We start from the raw sequence: 21,487 nt of genomic DNA on the forward strand, positions 1-21,487 counted from the left end.
ACGTATCTAGACTCATAGTTATATATAATCCAAAAATAGCTTATGAAATATGAAGAAACAATTCATCAAAGAGAGATCTACAACTAAAAATATGTGTAAGCTTTCCTTTACTAGTAATCATGAAAATATGTTTAAAAGAAACAATTTTTACCAAGCAAATATTTTTAAAAACAATGTTCAATGCTGTATAAGATACAGTGAAATAAGCACTTCAATATACTGCTTAGGGAGTATAATGGACACAATCTTTCTAGAAAGTAATTTGGATAATCATTCATTTATGAATATTTGTTGAGCATCTACTATGTGCCAGGCATGGTTCTAGATGCTGGGGACAGTGGAATGAACAAAGCAGACAAAGTTCATACTTCCATGGAGCTAAATTCTAATAGGTGGGGAGGGAAACAATAAACAAATTAGAAAAGTAAATGTATGTCATATAGAGATAAATGGAAGAGACAATAAAGCAGGATAGGAAATCAAGAATATTAGGAGTACTGTGTTATTTTTTATACAGTATTCAATGAAAATGTCTCTGATAAGGTAACATTTGAGCAGAAACTAGAAGCAGGGCTGTGAACCCTGTTGCCACCTTGAGGAACCGCGTCCAACGGCATAGAAAGTGCAAATAAAAAGGCCCTGCGGCAGAAGCAAGCTTGGTGTCTTCAATAATCTTCAAGGACCTAATGAATGGGATCGGACTTTAGGACACAGAGAGTACTAGGAGACAGAATCGGGGAAGTAATGGGGGACTAGGTGATGGAAGATCATGTTGATGCTATATACCCTTGATATGATATGATGAAAATGGCACTTTATCAACGTGGTCTTCCTTCCAAAAATGGCAAATCCTAGTCTAATCATGAGGAAAACATCAGACAAGCTCCAATAGTGGAGCATCTTACAAAATATTTGACCATTGTTCTTTAAAACTGCCAAACACAAGAGAAGTCTTGAGAAACTTTCACAGCCAAGAGGAACCTAAGAAGGCATGACAAGTAACTGTAATGTGGTATCTGGGAACAAAGAAAGACAATGGGTTAAGAAATCTGAATAACCACGGACTTTAGTTAATCTTAATGCATCAATACTAGTTCATTAATTATAACAAAGTACCATAGTAATATAAAATGTTAAGAACAGTGGAAACTGAGTGTAGGATATATGAGAATTCTCTGTACTATCATTTCAATTTTTCTATAAACTTAAAAAGTACAGTAGGGCAGAGGTAGTAGAAACAGGGAGACAAATTAGGATGCTCGTGGAATAAAGCAAGCAGAGATGATCATGACTAAAGTGTTTATAGCAGAAGGGGTGAAAAGTAAACAGATTCTGAATATACTTAAAGGTAAAACCAACAGGATTTGCTCGCAGCTTGATACAGGGAATGGAAGGGAAAAAAGAAGCAGGAAAGAGACTTCAAAGTCAGCCTGTATGGCTAGAAACATGTAGAAGACATAGGGAGGCAAAGAATTTCAGATGAGAAAGAACAGGACGGAGCAAAGAACCTACCACTGGAATCCTGATGTATTTTAAAACAGAAAGAAACCCGGTGTAGCAAAAAGCATACAGAGCAAGGAGGGGTTGGCAAAGTAAGGAAAGGCCAGCTCAAATTTATAAGCCAGAGTAAAGGATTTAAATTTTATACTAAGTACAATAGGAAGCCATAGGAGGATTTTAAGTGGGGAAACAACAAAATTTGATTTATATTTTAAAAGATCATTCTAGCTATGTGGTGAGTGGCAAGAATGGAAGCAGTGAGACTAGTAAAGAAACTATTGCAGTAGAGCAGGCAAGAAATGATAGCGGCGGTTTAGACTGGGGTATTAGTAGTGGAAATAAAGAGCCATAATCACATGCAGATTCTTTGAAGAGGTAGAGTCATTAGGACTTGTTGATATAGGGAAATGGTAGGCCTAAGGAAAATAACATAATCAAGATGAACTCCTAGAGCTAATGTGCATTGGCTAAATTTAAATCTCCCCAAAATCCTATGACACAGACACTATTATTATCCCCATTTTACAGTTGAGAACACAAAAATCATTTACAAACCTATAGTATCACATTTTATTCTACATAATGGTGGTATGGTGATACCCAAAACAGAGCAGAATTTCTTTCTCTTCTTTCACCAAATTACCTCTAACTATCTAGGGCAGAAAACTGTTATGAAAAATCCAAAGAAATTAAGGGAGAAATTATCTTTCATTTTCGTATTAGTCCTAAAGAAGGCCTGATCTTCAATCAGTTGGTCAAAATTTACTGAGGATGTCTGCACTCAGTGCCAACATCTCAAAGATGACTATATCATCATTACTTTGACTATATCATCATTACTATATATTTGCAGGGTCATGGAGACTTATAAGATGTAACTACATATTCACTACTTTAAGCAGTTTAATTATTTGACGATTCAAGAGAGCTATCTGAGTCTTGACCAGCAAACATCTATATAGAGTTGACCAGCATACTTCTAGATAGACTCGATCAGGAAGTACCTATATAGCATTACTACAAAAACAATCATAAGCCATCATATAAACTGAGAAGTAGTAGACCAATATGGTAAAAAGATCAGAAGTTTAAGAGTCAAATACCCTGAGCTTAATTGTGCTTCAGCCACTGACAAATGGCAGGCCCCTGGACAAGTTAAAATCTCTGAACTCCAATTTTCATCTATAAAATAGGGATAATAATACCTACCTTTCAAATCATTACAAGGATTAAATGAGATAATGATGTGAAGCATCTAACATAGTGCTAGGCACATAGCAGGTGGTCAATATTTGGCAGTCAACAAACAGTAGTTATTATTTTACTATCACTATTCAGTAAGGGTGTTACAGATCAATCTGGAAATATATTTATGTATTCTTTTTTTGTTTCATTAAAAAATGCTATATATCTTTTTCACAAATTCTGATGTGCCTGAGAATCTAAAGAACTTATAGCTACTACCACAGTCAAACCAATTTTAGTGGTAATGGCAATTAGGTTTCACATTTGCCAATTCTGAACTCATGGTAGTAGCTTCCTGGAGCAGCATTTATAAGGACTCTGCGACACAGATAAGGATTCACCAAGGCTTGGAAGAAAAGTATACCACAATCAATTAACAATGTCTGTCATGGGCAAGGGAAGGGGAAGCATTCACACTTGCATCAACTATTTCCGATGTTAAAACTAGAGTATCCATGTAGGCTTCTAACATTAAGACAAAATTTCAGCAAAATAAATCTAGAGGTCTTTAAGAGCATGTTTTAGGCTACAGATACAAATGATAAAATATATTTTAAGATTTCAGTCTGCATGTTGATTTCTGATCTGAAAAGGAGTTATCCAAAATTAGAGATCCACCTCAAAGAAAATTTACTTGTACTGTAAAGTTACGAATTACAACAGGGGAAATACAGGGATTTTGAAACCAAGTGAACCAAACAGTGTTTATTCAGGCCATAATTCAAATTACTGACCTTCTAGCACTCACAAAAACTCCTTAAGAGTGCTGGGACTTGCACCCTAAGGATAAAATGAAAAATATCAATCAAGCACGTGAAAGCATAAAGCTATATTTTGTTGCTTTGTTAATATAAGTGCTGTACCAATGTTAAACTTAAAATGAAGGCACCACATTAACATAGGTGGAAATTTGTCTACCCTGAAAATATATATGACCTACTTGAATTTGAATCAAGTCCACAAATTCATAAAGAATTATACTTAATGTAAAAGTCATTTTACCTAAAATAATTCCTAAGTTCACTTACACAGGATTTGTGAGAAATCCAAGGTGAATGCAATAATGAAAACAGCCTTACAGAGATTTCAAAGAAGTCCAATTACCCAGCAGAAGGAAAACAAAAAACAAACAAAAATCCCAAAGAGTATCTATTAGTGCTACCATACTCAGCTTGTCCAAGAAGTAACAAAACCAATGGCACTGGGTACACATGAAATAAAAAAGTATAGTTTTACCTATGGAACATAGTAGATACTCAGTAAATATTTGTGGAATGAATGAGTCTTATTTTTAATTTAATTTGTTTTACATGTTTATTTTTTAGGTACAGTAGGACAAATCTAAGGTTCTGAGCTTGGACTCTCCTGGTATGGTTCATATGATCTTGGAGATAAATATGCCCTCTTATAAGCATCAATATGTATGACAACCTCGACTATCCATTCTCAATTGGCAATTCCGAAGAGAAAACAAAAATAAAAATAAGATAAAGTCATTGAATCAAAACAAAACAAAAAATGTCAACTTCACTTACAGGTGAACCTTCCCTCTTTTACAAGTATTTATATATGTCTACCAAAGAAGATTCGAAAGTTAATAATGTTAGGTGACATTTACTTAGCATGCATCATATGCACTATGTTAAGTACTCTCCATGAATCATCTCATGTAGTTACCCTGATAACTCTAGGAAGTAAATACTGTGATCTTTGTTTTATAAGGAAACTGAGGCTCATGAGAGGTGGCAGAGTCAGATCTATTTATTCATTTTTTCATTCATTCATTCATTCATTCATTCATTCAACAAACATTAATTAACACCTTCTATGTGTCATGAACTATTCTAAATACTAGGGTATACAGTGATGAATAACATAAAGTCTCTATCCTCAGCAACATATATCCTATGGGAGAAATGGGAAATGAATAAATATGTAACATGATGTTAACCGGTTATAAGTATAATAAATAAAAATAAAACAAGTAAGGGAACATAAAGACATGGATGGGAGATGGGTGCTTTTAGCTATAACTTCACTACACTATTTCTCAAATACCAAATTAAAAGAGTAGATGAGAAGGAGGAAGATAGAAGAATTACAGATAAATAAGTCCCAGCAAAAAAAGGCAAGTAAAAAATTACAGTAAGTAGACTTATAAACTCACAGAGTATAGCAGGCTGATAATCCTTAATATAGGGCTAGTCCAGAAAGCAATATCTATATTATATTATTATATAAAAAGTGATATTCAGAAGGATTACCTTGGAGTCATCAAATACAAATGCAAAAATCATGTTCAGTGTAACATTTAAAAAGTCATCAAAAATAGTCGATTTCTATATATTAAAGTGTAAGCTTCAATTAATTGATGAATTCATTTTGGAAGAGCTCATTCTCAACAGTGCAAATAAATAAAACACTGCCTTACATAAAATACCAGCAAGGAAAGGGAGCCAGTGTTTTTTTTTTTTAGCACACACCTACTGCCGTACTTTAAAATACCCAGTCTCATTTAATCCTCACAATAACTTTTTAAGATTGGCATTTTTCTCATCTCGCAGATGAGAAAACTGATTTAGAAAGACTAATTTATCTCAGGGCATACTGGAAGAGCAGGGGTTCCAACCCAGGACTCTCTGACTACAAAAATTCTTGCTTGATTTTAACACTATACTATAATGCCTCATCCTAAAACTCAGAATAGAATTATATTCCACAGATCAGCTCATTATTGCTTATGGTTTACTAAGAAAATAATTTCTCATGTATTATATAATGACATCTTCCAGGAAACTCAGAAGGTTCTTTAAATGAAAGTTATTGTGTATCTGAGGGTTCAAAGGTGGGAAAGATCACCTGCTGAAGATAAGAATGTACCTCCATTCCTTCCCCCAAATCCCTCTAAAATGGAATGAAGGGATTTTTTTTAAAGGGGAAGAGGCATGTAAACCCTAAAGTCAAAATGAAAAGAAGGTACCAAGCTGCGAAGTTCTGTAAACTAGAAAACAGATAAGTAGTAATCAATCAAGCATAACCTCGAAAGTGGAAACCAGAGAACCCCAGAAAGACTCGAGCATGAGATATGTCTTACGTGGGAGTAAAAGTGGCACTAGAGAAAGGAGAATTAGTTGAAAATCTACGTAAAGCAGCATTTAGATCTACAGCTATGCTCTCCCATCCTAAAGGAAGACTAGGAATTTATTCTCTTGAGGGAGAGGTTGAATCCAAGAGAATTTGCTAACACTGGGCCAAGGGGGCTGAGTACTGTGCCACAGACGAGTTAAGTGAAGTTTATATACTGAATGGTGAGACTATCTAGCCTGTTCCCTTCATTTACTCCCCAAATACTGGCAGACTGGCTAACTATTCTAGGCAGGAGACTGAAAAATTCTTCTCTGAGGAAATCTGACCAGTCCATGATAAAGCCCTAATGGTAGTGATAACTGACAGAGGTAAAGGGGTAGTGGGTTTTTCTCCACAAAACAGGCCAGCTAGGTCAACCTACAATGAAAGTCACCAGCCAACATGCCCCACGCTACACATACAGCTTTCTGTCAGCTTTTACTGCCCACATTTATATATAAGCAGACAGACAGCTGGCATTTAAGAAAACTCTAAAATGAAACAGATCAAAACAAATAGATAAAAGGAGCTTACAGGAAAGAGAGAAAACATGAAAGAATAAAATATCAAAAAAAGTCATGAGTATCTAACACAATATAGTGATTTTATGAAAGAACAAGATGCTGTTTTTTAAAAAAAGGAACCTTCAGACATCAAGAAAGAGTTATCAGAAATTTAAAGTATGATAGCAAAAATGACAATACAGAAAAGTAGTGAAGGATAACATTAAAGGATAAAGAAAATAATACAGAGCATTTACTATGTGCTAGGCTCTATTCTAACAGTTTTATATTTATTATCTCATTTATTTATATCCCAAAACCTTATAGATTGTTTTCCCTGTTTTTCAAATAAGAAAATTTAATTTCAGAATTTAGTTTCCCCATAGTAACAAAACTAGTAAGTGGCAAAAACTGAGATTCAAATTCAGAAGTCTAGTTCCAAAAATCCAGGCTTTTAACCACTGTGTCACAGCAGAAAGAAAAAGCAAACAAATGGAAAATGGGAGAAAAGAAAGCAAGGATCAATCCAGGCACTTCAACATCCTAAATAGTTGATCCAAAAAGAGAGAACAGAGAAAAATCTAGAAAATAATTCAAGTAATTCACCAGAACTAAAGGACATGAGTGTCTAGAGTGAAAGGGACCATTGAGTGTGCACCAATGGATAAAATAAAGACCCACACCAAGAAAAATTACCTTGAAATTTCAGAACTCTGAAAGTTATCAAGAGTTGTCAAAGAGAAAAAGAGGAAATTAAAATGGCATTGGGCTTCTCAAAAACAATACTGAAGGCAATAGCCAATGGAGCAATATCTTCAAAACTCCCAGGGAAAATTACCTCCAACCTAAAAAATACTTTACCTAGCTAAACCATCAAGAAAGTGAGAGAGTAAAATAAAGACATTTTCAGTCCACCATACAAGGTCTCAAAAAATTTACCTTCCATCCACCCATACACCAAGAAGCAACCAGAGGATGTTCCAGCAAATGAGTAAAAAAACAAAGAAGGACTATCAGAATGATGGTGAAGGGAGACCCCAGAAATACAGGTGTGCAAAAAGCCTAGGATGCCATCAGCATCCAGATTAGTATGGAAAGTTAGAGGGTTCTAATAACATACAACTGACAGAATACTGACGATCTGAATATACTGAGAAGAGTTTAGGAAAGAACTAATGATAGCATACAAAGAATAAAAAAAGAAGGCAACAATAATTATTCACTTAATCGTATCCTTCCTTTCTTCTATAAAACACCCACTTCTGACAGCTCTGTTACTCTGGCAAAGTAAAAACTGAATTCCTAAAGGTAAAGTTATCCATATACAGGTAAAAAAAAAATCTTATATTGTAATTTTTTCCCAAATGGCATTACAATAATAAAATAGAACAAAAGTCTTAGAAGTAGGAGATCTGCTGGCTGTGTGACATTAGGCAAGTCATTTGGCATCTCTGAGCCTCATCTACAAAAAGTGAATTAGTAATACCTATCCTAAAGCTTTCTGTGCAGAACTAAAGTAAGAGACCTGATCATTCCCAGCATAATGCCAAGCACATAGTAAGCACTCAGTGCATGTTTGTTAAATCTGAATCATACTGACTGAAAGAGATGGAAACAGCAATTGGCAGACAGAGACTCCCTCCCGCACATACCTTCTGTGTTGTTGTGTTTGTCGTCTGTGTTGATGGTTTGGTGAAGGTTATTTTCACAGGAGACATGTGGGGTGGTAAGGAGTTGGCAATGCTCTGCATGATGTTGCTCATCTTGGGACTGCCACTCACAGGCACAGTGATCGTCTTTGAGACTGGAACAACAGCCTTTGGAACTTCCTTTAGGACAACGGGGGAGGAGCTAGAAGAATTTGTTCGCCTTCGTTTTCTAGGTTTTTCATCTTCATCTGAACAGCTAACACCTAAAAGGCAATGACAATTTTGTTGTATTTATCACTATCTAACCCTGTGTTTTATACTTCATTTTAAAGCTTTGTGTCATCAGTCATCCTTGACCTCTCCCTTTGCCTCATGCCCAATCAAACACTAAGTCCTATCAATCCTCGCTCAGAAGTTTTCTCTGAATGCCTTTCCTCCTTTCTTTAACCCTGGGCTATGTCAGGCCTTCTTATCTCCTGACTGTATTTTAGCAACGTCCTAAAAGGTGTCCTCGCTTCCAATCACTCCATTTCTACCCTCCATCCTACTGCCAGTTACAGAATCTCACATCTAACTGTGTCAATGCCTTGCCTTAACTCCTTAAGTAGTTTTTATCTCCCTACAAGATGAGGCACTTAAATCATTACTACATCATTCAAGGTTCTACAGCCTTCCTAGAACACAATACAGCTGACCGTCAAACACAGGTTCCAACAGCGCAGGTCCACCAATATGTGCATTTTTTTTTCGATAAATACAGTACATTACTGTAAATGTTTTTCTTTCCTCTCCTTTATGATTTTCTTAGTAACATTTTCTTTTCTCTAGCTTACTTTATGGTAAGAATACAGTATATAATACATATACAAAATGTGTGTTATTGAACTGTTTATGCTATCAGTAAGACTTCTGGTCCCTATAGACTATTAGTAGTTAAGTTTTTGGGGAGTCAAGTTATATGCAGATTTTTGACTGCACAGGAAGTCAGCACCCTTAAGTCCCACATTGCTCAAGGGTCAACTATACCCTATTCCACCCAACCCTGTGTACCCCTATAATCCTGGTATACTGAACTGCTCACCATTCCCCAAAGCCACTTTATCACATTGTATCCAACCAGAGTCTCTATACACTACTGTTCTTTGGGGAATACTACCTACCAACAGTGAACTCTTCATCATCCTGCAAACCATCTCCTCAGTGATGCTCTCCCTTACTCCTCTAAGCAAAACTAAGCCACATCTCCTCTGAGCTTAAACACTTTGTATATTCTCTTCTGTATCACTTACCCCATGGCAATGTGGCTGTCGGTCTGCACATCTCCCATTATTAAGGGGCTCCCAGAGGGCCATGACTAAGACTTATTGGTTTGTTTCCCTGGTACAGTGCCTTGCACATATGAAGCTAGATTAATGAATGATTATATCTCAAACTAATGTTGCAATAATAAAGCAATAAACTTCCTAGTATTTCAAGCTACATTTTATGTGAAAAGGTTTCCTCGGGTTTGAGATTCACTTTCGATGTTCTAAAAAATGATTAAAAAAAAAAAAAAAAAAGATTGCGGGGTGCCTGACTGGTTCGGAATAGCATATGACTCTCAATCTCAGGTACGTGAGTTCAAGCCCCATATTGGGTGCAGGGATTAACAAAAATAAACTTTAAAAAAAAGAATTAAAAACAAAAGATCTCTTACAATCACCCTCCGCTAAATCTACAGAAATCAGATATAAACTAAATAGTTATAGATTCTTAGTTTTTTCTTTATGAACTAAAGCCTCAACTGTTTTTGTAGACTTTTTTTTTTAAAAAATCAAGTGAGAAACATAAAACTTTGCAACATACAAAAAAAAAGTATACAGCATGACTCATGGAATTGTTAATAAAATATAACTCCTTATACCTTCGATTTTTAGACTTCAATTTAAATAAGGTTGACAATGACCTAAAATCATTCCTAAAACAGCAAACTCTACCTCTAAAACTTACAAAGAAATCAAGTTTATAACTATATTGAGAAAAATGAAAATCAAATATTAATAATCTCCAGCTGATAACAAAAGCAAAATAGTATTGACACAATAGGCACTAAAACAAAAAATGACCTGGACATTAAACTGTTCCACAGGATAGAATCAAGGGGTTAAAAACTGCAAATAAATTTCAAAAGCTTACAGTCAACTAGAAATATAAAAGATGGACTCTCTAGAATGTTATCACTGAATGTAACGGATGATATGCTAAATAAATATTTTTTTTAGTAAACACTGAATAAATCACATAAGCACATTTCTTCAGTTTCCATTCACATTTCTATTCCATGACAATCAGAACAAGTGAATACTTGGAAGACAGCACTGTTCAAGGCAGATTTCCCATAGAAAACAAAAAAGAAGTAAATTTTTCAACCCCTGGAACTGATTAAAAAGCAATATACACCTAGTCACATGTAAAGAAAGGAATTTACAACCTTCAAAAACTAACCACTGCTAATAGCCAGTGGACCGATGATTTAATCCAGGAAGGAAGATCTAATCAGAGCCTATGTTGCAGCATTTAGCCAAGATGGCCCTGATAACACTGAGAATATCACTTACTTTTGACATAAACAGTACTTCCACTTGGCAAGACAACTACATTGGAGGCAGGACTGGCAGGTCTTGGAGACTTAACCGTTGCTATGCTGCCACTTGGAACAGGGGTAGAGGTTGGGGTTGACGTGGTACTTGTGTAGGAATAGCAAACCACGACTGAAGGAACGATAAAAAAGTTTGCTGTTAACTTTCACCAAAACTGTCCACGCATATACAGAAAAATAATTTTTTTACTGCAGGCCAATTTTAACATTTTCATGTGATCAGAAGTTAGAGGCCATTACTAGGTATTAGGTCCATTAGGTTAAAAGGTATTAATAACCCTTCCTGAAAATCATCACTTCACTGGGTTTTCCTCAAGTATTTAATAGCTGGTCTGCAGGTGACACTGCCAATGGAGAAGAGCAAAGTTACAAAGAAATCAAGTTTAAAACTATACTGAGAAAAATAAAAATAATTTTTCATTCATGGCAGGAGTTAGACAAAAGGCACATACTGGTATTCCCTTTTAATACTGATAGCAGCACCAATGACGGAGTGATGCATAATTTTTCCCTAACCATGGCAATTTCCAACATAGCAAGGTTACTTTATTATAAAACAACTTACTAGTCACTTGCCATCCAAGCAGTGCAACAATAACTCAACTGAAGTAATGGCATCATATGTCAATTTCTTGAATAACAAGAAGAAGCAAGAACAGTTCATAAGGTACCATTTACTGCATACCATGCACTATGCTAAATCCTTTCCACATATTACCACTAATTCTTACAACACCACATCCTCATTTTAAAGATGAGGAACTTAAGGTTCACAGACACTAAGGGTTGCTGGAGGTCACATAGCTAGGAAATCACTAACTAGGACTCAAACACAGACTTGACTATTGGAAATCCTATATTCTTTTCACTCTACCAGACAGTTGGTGGATAGAAAAGGTAAAAGTGGGAAGAGAAGAAAGATACCTCTCCTACAACAAAGAAAACAGGAACTCAGTGGAGGCCAAATTTGTACATTGGTACCTGTCTCTCTCTAAATATAACTTCCTTTAGCCTAAAACAGAGTCTGGCATGTGTGAAGAGTGTCTCGCTCTGCTCCACAACCCACTGCTAAGCAAGAAACAAGTTCCCCAAAGTAATTTGACAACTGCATTATTTTCAGGGTTATTTTCAAGCAACACCAAACTCGGCTACTAGAATCAATCCAAGAATGCGCTCTCGAATTTAATATTACTCTTGGTGACCTCAAAAGAATTCAAGAATTTGTAAAGCACATGTCAATTACTAGATTAATAACAATAAGAAAGCTTTCTCCTCTGCCAGGTAATCAGTCCCTAATGGATTCAGAACACTGACTAGAACAGAGAAGCACCATATACCATTGATTCCAGAAGATAAAAACAGAGTTTTATTGTCTAAGTAATCAGTTAGGCATCTTTCTCCAGCATTCCACCATTTATTTTCCATGTCACCCATTAAGGCCTTTTATCTGCTTCTAACAAGATACACTGATACCAAAAAATCACTTCAAGAAGGCTTTTTGCAATTTTGTGATTAACAGAATTCACACTTTTAACAAAAGGGAGATTTTTTAATTTTGAATGAGACTAAAAACTTAACAGTTTCTACTTTCAGAATAAGAGTTGCTCACTGTGTTTTGCAACCTTCATACACTGGGATTAAAAACAGATGAAAAACAGGACACCTTTTCTTGAAGAATTTAAGAAAAGTCATCTCTACACACAGAAATAGTTTTCTACTCACCTTCCTTGCTTCCTGTTTCTGCAGGCACTGGAAGAGATGCATTGTGCTGGATAGCTGCATTGGCAACAGCGTTAGCTGTTACAGTGAAGGCAGTTTGGGGAACCAACCGGGGCATCAGTGGAACCAAGCGACGACCCTCAATGGACCATTCTGAAGAGCTATTAGGTCCAGACATACTAAACAAAAAAGAAAATGCTGCTACAAGGGTTCTCAATCACTAAAAATGAATCAACTATTTTTCTCAAGCAAATATAACTTTTTAAATTATAAAAAGTATCCTGAGTGAATAGGAGAGGCTTTATTTTAAGCAAGCAAAAATCAAAATTATGAGTAATTATCAGAATTCAAGGGATTTCACACACACTTAAGTTCTTACACATTTTATTCTATAATCCGAATCTTATAATTAACACAATTGAAACTCTGAAAAATTTTCCTATGCCTTCTAAATATTGACATTATTTTCATTAGTTTAAATCTGGCATTGCTAATGAAAACTAGTACACCTACTAACTTTTAGAACTTAATTTTGTAATTCAACTAAAAAGGTAAAAAGTACTTGTAATTTTTAAAATTAGATTTTCTTTAATAATTGAGGATAGAATTCACTGAACCTTTGCAAAAATGATCTAACTGCCTGCATGGCCAGAGGTTCTAAGGCTTTCAAACAAGGGAAACTGAGGCAGTAAACGAGGGAGACTAAGTATGGAGGGAGAGAAGAGGGCTGTATATATCACCGCATGTGTCACTGATGATGTGTTATATTAGTATCCTTCCTGTTAAAAAACAGACTAGATCTGAGGTCACTGGAAGACACCTACCACTACGTTAATTTTACATATACCACTCTAAGAAGTATTTGAAGCCCCTGAACTATCCTCCTAAGCAGACACTATTCTGTTTCTCTACTCTAAACCTGAGTAAATTTCATCCCAGGAATCCAACTGAAATATGGTTGAAATATGAAAAGACAATTGTGTCACTTCTCTTGATCTGGCTCCACAAAAGGCAGCTTCATCACTTCTAATGATTAGTGTCAAGGTTTAAAATTTACCCAGAATCAATTAATCAATCTCCTTACTAAATCAGAAATATTTCTGCATCTTTTCCAAACCAAAGATTCTACAACCCAAACTGGGGCTTAAAACTCAAAATGTCCACTGATTCTTCATACTTAGATAGCGTACACAAAAGCCCTTGTTAGTGGATAATGGAATACTGATAATGATGATGATGATAATGGTAGTTAACAGCAACTAAGCAATTTTTCTATGTCAGGCACTGTTTTAAACATTTTCTATGTATTAAGTCAGAATTTCCTCAATAATCCTATGAAATTGGTAATATTATTATCATCTCCATTATGTGGATGGAGAAACTGAGTCACTGAGAGGTTAAATAACTTCCCTAAGGTCACATAGCCACTAAATGTTTCCTTCAACAAGCATACATCATACTACTGACATTTGTGCCACACCACAAGTAGAAAGCATAAAATTTTTCAAAAGGATTTTATGTCTAACATTTGCCTTTGATTTATACTAATTGGGCACTGTTGTCTAATTACTACCAACTTCCCCTGAATGGAACAAATAAATTCTTTACAACTTGAAAAGGATTTACATTCAGTTCAGAAAGGAATTTCTGGGAGTTGATGAATCTAGCTGAGTTACTAGGAGAAACGGGCTGTTTAACCAGTCCTACCTAAAACAAGGGAAAGAAGAGCTCCTAAAGCCCCAATTAATTCCATAAATTTATCATATAATCTCAAATTGACACTAGTTCTGAAACACAGAATGGTATAAACAAGAAAAGAGAAAAAGAAATGTGCTATGGCTAATTGTCAAACGAAAAAATTCTAAAAGCTATTTAGAATTTTCTTGGCTTACTCTTATTTTGCTATCATTTTATTAGAACATCACCAGTAAATTTGCTAGGTGATCGTTTACACACAAAGTGCTGTCTACACTTACCTGGTGCATTGTTTAAATGGTGGCAGAAATTATGGAAGATTAATAATTTGAAACACATGAATATTTGCTATTGAAAAGACAGAATTTGCAGTGCAAAAGACACAACTGCAACTTTTAAAAAGATCTGTAAATCTTCCAAATTTCTACTCATGCAAACATGCTCAAACTTATTTTAAGTGAGTGAAAAATTATGTTAGAATTAGATCAAAAATTCCTATTTGCTTAGTAATGAGGGTGTAAATATGCCTTAGTTGCACAAATCATCTAAACTGAATTTTACAGATTTTTGTAAACATCTTCCTCCAGGACTGCCCTGAAGTACCTAAGTTTCAATGTAAGGATCACTTCTCTACTGAAATTAAGGATGGCAAGGGAGATTGAAACCTTGCTCCATCCCCTTTCATGAGAAATCTAACATGATACTAATGAAACTACCTCGGTCCCCACATCCTTTGGTATGCAAGGCACTGGCAAAAAAAAACCCTCTACCCTTGTATAGAAACTCACACAGTATCCTATGAATGTTTAGCTTATGGGGAAGGAGATTAAGAGAACAGTAATTCCAGATAGGCACTTTCTTTGGACGATAGAGAAAATGTTGGTAAGAGTGGCACAATTAAAAACTCCGAAGCCCCTTGACATTCCAGGCTTTAATATTATAATATTCTGACATGTTTCAAAAAAACTGAATTCGAGTATCAAACTTAATAAATGGTCTGGTGCCAAATAATAAACACGTGTTATGCTTCAGGCCATAAGCAAGGCTTTTCTTTGATCCCAGACACCCTGCTCCTTTTGTTTCCACCTCCTTTGTGCTCAATCTTCTCAGCTTTCTCTTCACCTTTCAACCACATTCCTTCTGGCCTAAGCTGCGATTTTGAGTGGGGGAGGGAAGGGAGAGGAAAAAGGGAATGTAGTCAGTTCAGATGCATTCCTCCTTGGCTCCAGTTGCTTTTTTCGGGCTCAGAGTATGAAGCCATCCTACAGATAATCTTTGGATTTAGGTTCTGTTGCTACTTCTGAGGAAAAGAGGGCAGAGGAGATGTAGAGAATAAGGGATCTACGCCTTCCTCTCCATTCCACACTCACCAACCCCTGGGCTCAACAAGTAAAATATGACACCTACTCAAACTAAAACCACAGCATAAAATATTAAAAACAGGAGTACAGAAAGACCTAAGAAGCTTTTAAAATTATATGCTGAAGTAAACTTCTCAGAAAATTAAATTCATGTATTAAAGAAATCAGAAAGGAGAGAAAAAAGGAAACACAGGCAGATAAAAGCCAACTCTCAATTATCCATGCTAATAGAGAGAGGAGGGAAAGGGAGAGGTCAAACAGATTAAAGAAATCCACATAATATCCAAAAATACTTTGGCAAATACTTGTAAATTCATCCACCAAACCATTTCCAAGACAACTAACAAGGAGTTAAATGACTAATTAAAATTTTCACCTCCTCTCCCTTCCCACCCTCTGACTAGAGGTACTCCCAAGCAGCAAAATGGCTAAAGGGTGGGCAGTATTAGGAGGGGGAGGAGGGGAAGAGAAGGAAAAGCAGAGGGCACTGTTAATTCGTAAATGGGAATACGTGCCCCTGAATAATTGAGAGCTTCAATTTTGAAATAATACAAGAAAAAGCCTGAAATAATAATAACCTATTTGCATACCTGTAACTTGGTCTTTCACCCAAATATAAGGATAAATTCATTCTTTAAAGGGGAAAAAAGGAAAAGGAGACTAAATAAATGTTATCCTTTAAGTATGAAACTGATGCATCAACTTACAACTAATTGCCCCACAATATTTTTCCAATGCTTTTAAGGTACTAACTTTGTCTCTAAGTGCCTCTGAACGTAAGCTATTGTTTACTACTTTATTGCCTAGCACACAAGTTTCCTATTACCTTCTCAAATTAGAATCTAGATTCAGTTATTATTTTTAGAGCATCCCAATTCAAAAGTTTAAAACAAATTAAAGAAGGAACACATTAATATTTGAATGTTTCAACCATGTTGGCCTGACAACTATATACTTAACATCTCTAGTGGAAAAATTCCAAACTTCTACAGTGCATACACACCTACCACTGAAAAAAATCTCAAAATCCAGATACCTAAACTTTCAAACTATGCGATTAAAAAGGAAGCACCCCATTTTATAAGTTAAGTAAAATGAGGAACAGCGAAGCACAACATGAAGCTATGGATCTACAGGGTCAATTCAAATACCGCCAACTGGTTTAAACACACTATTTATCACATTATGGAAATGCACTGAATTTTTTCCTTTAGTTTTATTTCACATTAAAACATAAAAATAAAAAATAAATGAGTTATACTGTAATATATCTTATTTTTAATGAAATGTGCCTGTCATCTTGCACTGACATTTAAGGATAATTTCTGTTCCTTTCCATTCTTTAGGAGGCACTAACTCCATAAGTACTCTACTAATGTTTGATCCCTGCCCTTAGTCCTCCACCACCTCCACCCCATCTGTCAAATAGTTACAACGATCTGAAAACAATTTGATAAGAATCCTTTATAATTTTATTTTGTTGGTTTTTAAAGTAAATTAAGATATATTCATATTTCTTAACAGTAGAACATATATTCTTACTATCTTTTTTCTGAATCTCAAAATACATGAAATATTAGTTAAAAAAATTTATAATGCCTATTTATAAAGCAATATATATACCAAATACCATTACAAAGAACCTCTAAGGGGCTGTCAAATACTACTTCATTACTGAACTTTGCTTTAAACTGTGGTGGCCTTTTATGCAGAGATCACACTGTAATGGGATTTGACCTGAGTACTTAAAGCTTGCCTAACCAAATGCAAAAACATAACCAACTGAATAAACAGTTAACACCTCTATGGTCAGGATCCCTGAGTATAGAAATATTACTAGTAAGATAAAAGACTCAGGAACCTGCTATACAATAGGAAGACTGTTTCAAAACTATGTTATACTACGTCATAAAAAATCAGGGGTTGTATGACTAATGGCTTACTTATGTGCAATTGTTGTTAACCGTTCATCGTTTACTGCTCTCCGAACTTCAGCACGGTGGCGCTCTGTTGAGATGCTATGAAAAAAAATAGCCATTATAGAACTCTGCCAAGCAGGCAGCTCTTTTCTATACTTTTATTAATGTTTAAGTCAACATTTTGCTTGGGGAAGTGGGAGGACAAGACTGATTTGTGAAAAGATATAGACGGGGCCTAAAATATATCTTCAGATGCTTTAATTAAAATCACAGAAAAGGGTTCATAGTGATTCTATAACTGCAGAAAGAATTAGTTGCAAATTAGAAATCACAGGATGACAAATCAGCTTCATATCAAGTCATTACTTCCAAACCTCAGAAATGTCAGACCATGTTCAAGATTAGCAGAGGTTCGTATTATCTAAATATGCAAACAGCGACTGTATGACCCCTAATCGTGGTTACTAAGAGGATTTTGGCACTTAGAAGAAAGTCTTCCAAAGTCCTTTCTAAAGCTTAAGAGTCCATAATTTTATGTTCAGTGAATATAATAAAGAAACAAAAGTGGCAAGATAATCTGTTTCCTGTGGCTATATGCTGTGAAATTTGACACCAGGACATTACTCCCTTATTACTCAACACTTCAGCTGTATGTCTTCTACATTACACTATGTTACCTTCACAGTAAAAATGTGCTTATGTTGATCCTGATTAAGTATACGTAAAGTTAATACTAAACAAGTGGAAAAAGGCTACACCCATTCCATTCGTAAATATTCAATAAAATGAATAACCACTCTACAAATTGTAATCTTTACTGCTTAAGCTAAATCTATATCACAGACTAAAATAGTTAAGGGGCTGGAAAGCAGATTTACGAGGAAATAGAAACACCAAACTAAAAAAATATATAAGTTGTTAAATATGAGGATAATAAAATAAAGGATTTGACTTAATATTAATGTCAACCAAATATAGGAAAAGACTCTTCCCTATTTTCATTTTAAAAAAGGAATAGGACAAATGGTTTTAAATGTTGAAAGGAAACCTCAGTTAAAACAACATTTTCTGAGAAACCTCAAGATGTCAGAATGGATCAAGACAAGGTATCAAAGAATTCCATTCATTAGAATTTTTTAATAGATTCAAGTGCCACTCTAGCAGGAAACTGAGGGGATAAACTGTCTACAGGGCTATGACTACATAAAATCCACCCATTTCTATAAATTAAGACAACAACTTCCTAGTATCTCCTTCTTCCCTCCCAACAAATGCAACTGGGCCACTCCAAGTCTTCAGATCTTGTTGCTACCAGCTCCTTTCCTTCATCCATGTCAAAAATACCTCCCCTTCCCAGTTGACCCTAACCTAAAATAACCTGCCTTATAACCTTTCTGATTACAGAATAAATGATAAATTACATAACTTACTGTAACAAAGCACACAACTGGGATGAGACATCTAAGCACCAACAACTTGAACACCTCTGTCTTCAACTTGAGAATGAAAAGTATTAAACCCCCTCAAAATGAAATTTCTAGAGTCATATCTCACAAACTTTTATGATAATTTACCTAAGAACTTTTGAGAGTTCTCCAAGAAGATCTTTCTTTTCCTTGGTGAGATCCCCCTGTGCCCGAAGTGCACTGATAACTCCAGCATATGCCTCCAATTCTAGAAGAAGAAAATTATTTTATCAAGATAGGCCTTCAATATTTTAATACTGTGGCTACATAAAGTGAAACTTAGGGCAAAAAACCCTAGAAATCAATAAAAAAATCAATACACAAAATTTTTAAAGTTCCTCTCAAAAATCTTATCAAAGAACATTGATTAAAATGTGGCTTAAATAATTGTATATCTTTTTTTTTTTATTGCTTCACAGAAGTCATGTGTACAAAATGTTTAGGTAGAAAAATCTAATGGTAAATATTTTATCTCACACATTGTCACTGAAGAACATTTAACTCAGATGCTACCGACAATTGGGAAAAGGCTCCAAATGATACATGGCTGATAAAAGAAATTTTTAGCTTTACTGACAGGTACCTACAATGACCAATCCTTGAAATAATTCCTTAGCCCTGCCTAGAATTCAAACTACATTCTACCTCCCTCCTGGGGTTGATAATACCATGAGTACTGCACAATAGAAAAACTCCTAGAACAAGAGTCAAATGACCAGATTCTGGCTCCAGCACTCCCACTACTAGTTGTGTGACGCTGGGCAAGTTCTTTCTCACCCTTGAACCTCAATTTCTTTATCTAGAAGAGACATCAAAGGTATCTTCCAGATCTAAGATCCTCTGCATCTACCATCAAAATGACTAAGACCGGTTAGGAAGCATGAGTTGCTCTTATAGCAACTAGGATATAATATATTGAACCCTAACACCAGACAGTTTCATTTCACTATCATTCCAATAACCATTATGAAATGAAACTGTCAGTCTCCAATACTGTTTAAGATATAAAAGCAAAATGTCCTCACTGGCTCCCCGTGAACCATGCCTGCCTCCCAGCGCACTCCTTGGGAATTGTACTACTTCATATAGTCCCTCCCCACACTGACTTTGGGCTTAGCATGTGACTTGCCTTGGCCAGTGGAACATTAGCATACATGATGCAAACAGAACCTTACTACCATTTGCCCGCAGGGCCTTGCTCTCTTGGAACCTAGAAATAACCAAGCTGTGAAGAAGCCCCAGATCAAAGGCCACATGGAGAGAGACCCAGCCATCTGAGCTGAGCCCAAAAAAGCAGCTAAGCCACCAGGGGAATACAGCCACATGACAGAGCTCAGGCAAAACCAGCAACCACAGAATCAAAAGAAATAATAAAATAGCTGTCTTAAGCCATTAACACTATGAGACAGGTATATCAGAGCAAAAATGGGAAATAAGTGTAAAAATACAGTTATCTTCTTAGTCAATTCAGGTTGCTACTAGAATTTGGTATTTCCCAAGGCCTGACACACAAATAATGAAGGTATACATATCTGCATCCTAGGTACTACACCAATACTGAACTAGTAGCCTCATTCAGTTCATGTTATTCACAGTTCTGAGAGTCAAAAAAGAGTGAGCTGACTAATATATTAAACAGAAATGTCTGATCCATGGGGCGCCCGGGTGACTCAGTCAGTTGGGCATCTGCCTTTGGTTCGGGTGGTGATCCCAGGGTGCTGGGATCGAGACCCCACATCGCATCCCTGCATCCCATTAGGCTCCCTGCTCAGAAGGAAGTCTTGCTTCCCCCTCTCCCTCTGTTCCGCCACCCAGCTCCAAAGAAAGGTCTGATCCAACTGAATTATCCCATGTGTAAACATCTTGCATATTCAATCTATGTTGAATACTATGTAGATGTTCCATGGGTCTCTCTGGAAGGACAAAGCTTTCCTGCTCTGAATAGTAAAGGAAATACTTAGTACCAAGAAACATATATTTCAGCTTTTATCAGGACCCAAAGTAGAGTTCAGAAAGGCCTTGAGGATAACCAACTAAGAAATCACTATACTAAAAATTTATGCCTCATTTATGGAATATTTTATTCAATAAATCAGTACTGAGTCCTATTATACATACCAGATAGTATGCTAAATCCTGCATGCAAGTAGTTAACTCTAGAATAAAGCTACAGTGAAACAAGTCATCAGACAATGATGATACAGTTTATAACACAGTGGTAAAAGCGTACAGAAGAAACACATCATCCAGTCTAGAAGCATAAGTTTTAATCAGAAAGAGAAGTGTGCTCTAAGCAAGCAGGAGGGAAAAAAATGCAAATATGCAAAAGGAATACAGTAAAAGAGCAAATAATATCTCACACAGACATTGAACTTCCAGTAACAGTGACTATTTTCAGAGTTTCCTTTAGGGAAAGTAAAAATGTCTGTACTTGGATAGTCACTAATTCAAACCAAACTTAATTGCACTTGCACATTACTACTACTACAAGGTACCATGAAGAATATTTATATGAACAAAACAAAGTCCCTATCCTCAAGGTAATTAAAATCCAAGAAGAGACGCATATACAAAGAATAGAAAAGGATAAAAATGGAAAAGTAGTTTGGGGCCAGACTAAGCCTCTAATTCCAGGCTAAAAAGTTCTTATTTGCTAGGACTCAGTA

General features: G+C 35.7%; 1 protein-coding gene across 8 annotated transcripts in view; it reads right to left on the reverse strand.

Moving 5' to 3' along the window:
• Window positions 1–21,487, reverse strand: part of EMSY (EMSY transcriptional repressor, BRCA2 interacting) — an 88,189-nt gene that overhangs the window by 61,856 nt on the left and 4,846 nt on the right. For 4 of the 8 annotated variants that reach the window (XM_011219823.3, XM_011219821.3, XM_011219825.3 and 1 more), the window contains exons 3-8: window positions 18,930–19,029; window positions 17,380–17,454; window positions 16,027–16,068; window positions 12,384–12,559; window positions 10,621–10,773; window positions 8,027–8,286 (exon numbers count right to left, since the gene is read on the reverse strand). In XM_011219823.3, the coding sequence (XP_011218125.1) occupies window positions 8,027–8,286; window positions 10,621–10,773; window positions 12,384–12,559; window positions 16,027–16,068; window positions 17,380–17,454; window positions 18,930–19,029 (806 nt within the window). The remainder of the gene's footprint in view (window positions 1–8,026; window positions 8,287–10,620; window positions 10,774–12,383; window positions 12,560–16,026; window positions 16,069–17,379; window positions 17,455–18,929; window positions 19,030–21,487) is intronic. The other 4 variants (XM_011219824.3, XM_011219822.3, XM_002915294.4 and 1 more) reach the window with 3 other exon arrangements.

This window comes from Ailuropoda melanoleuca, chromosome 8 (assembly GCF_002007445.2).
Source record: "Ailuropoda melanoleuca isolate Jingjing chromosome 8, ASM200744v2, whole genome shotgun sequence".
Lineage (NCBI taxonomy): Eukaryota > Metazoa > Chordata > Mammalia > Carnivora > Ursidae > Ailuropoda > Ailuropoda melanoleuca.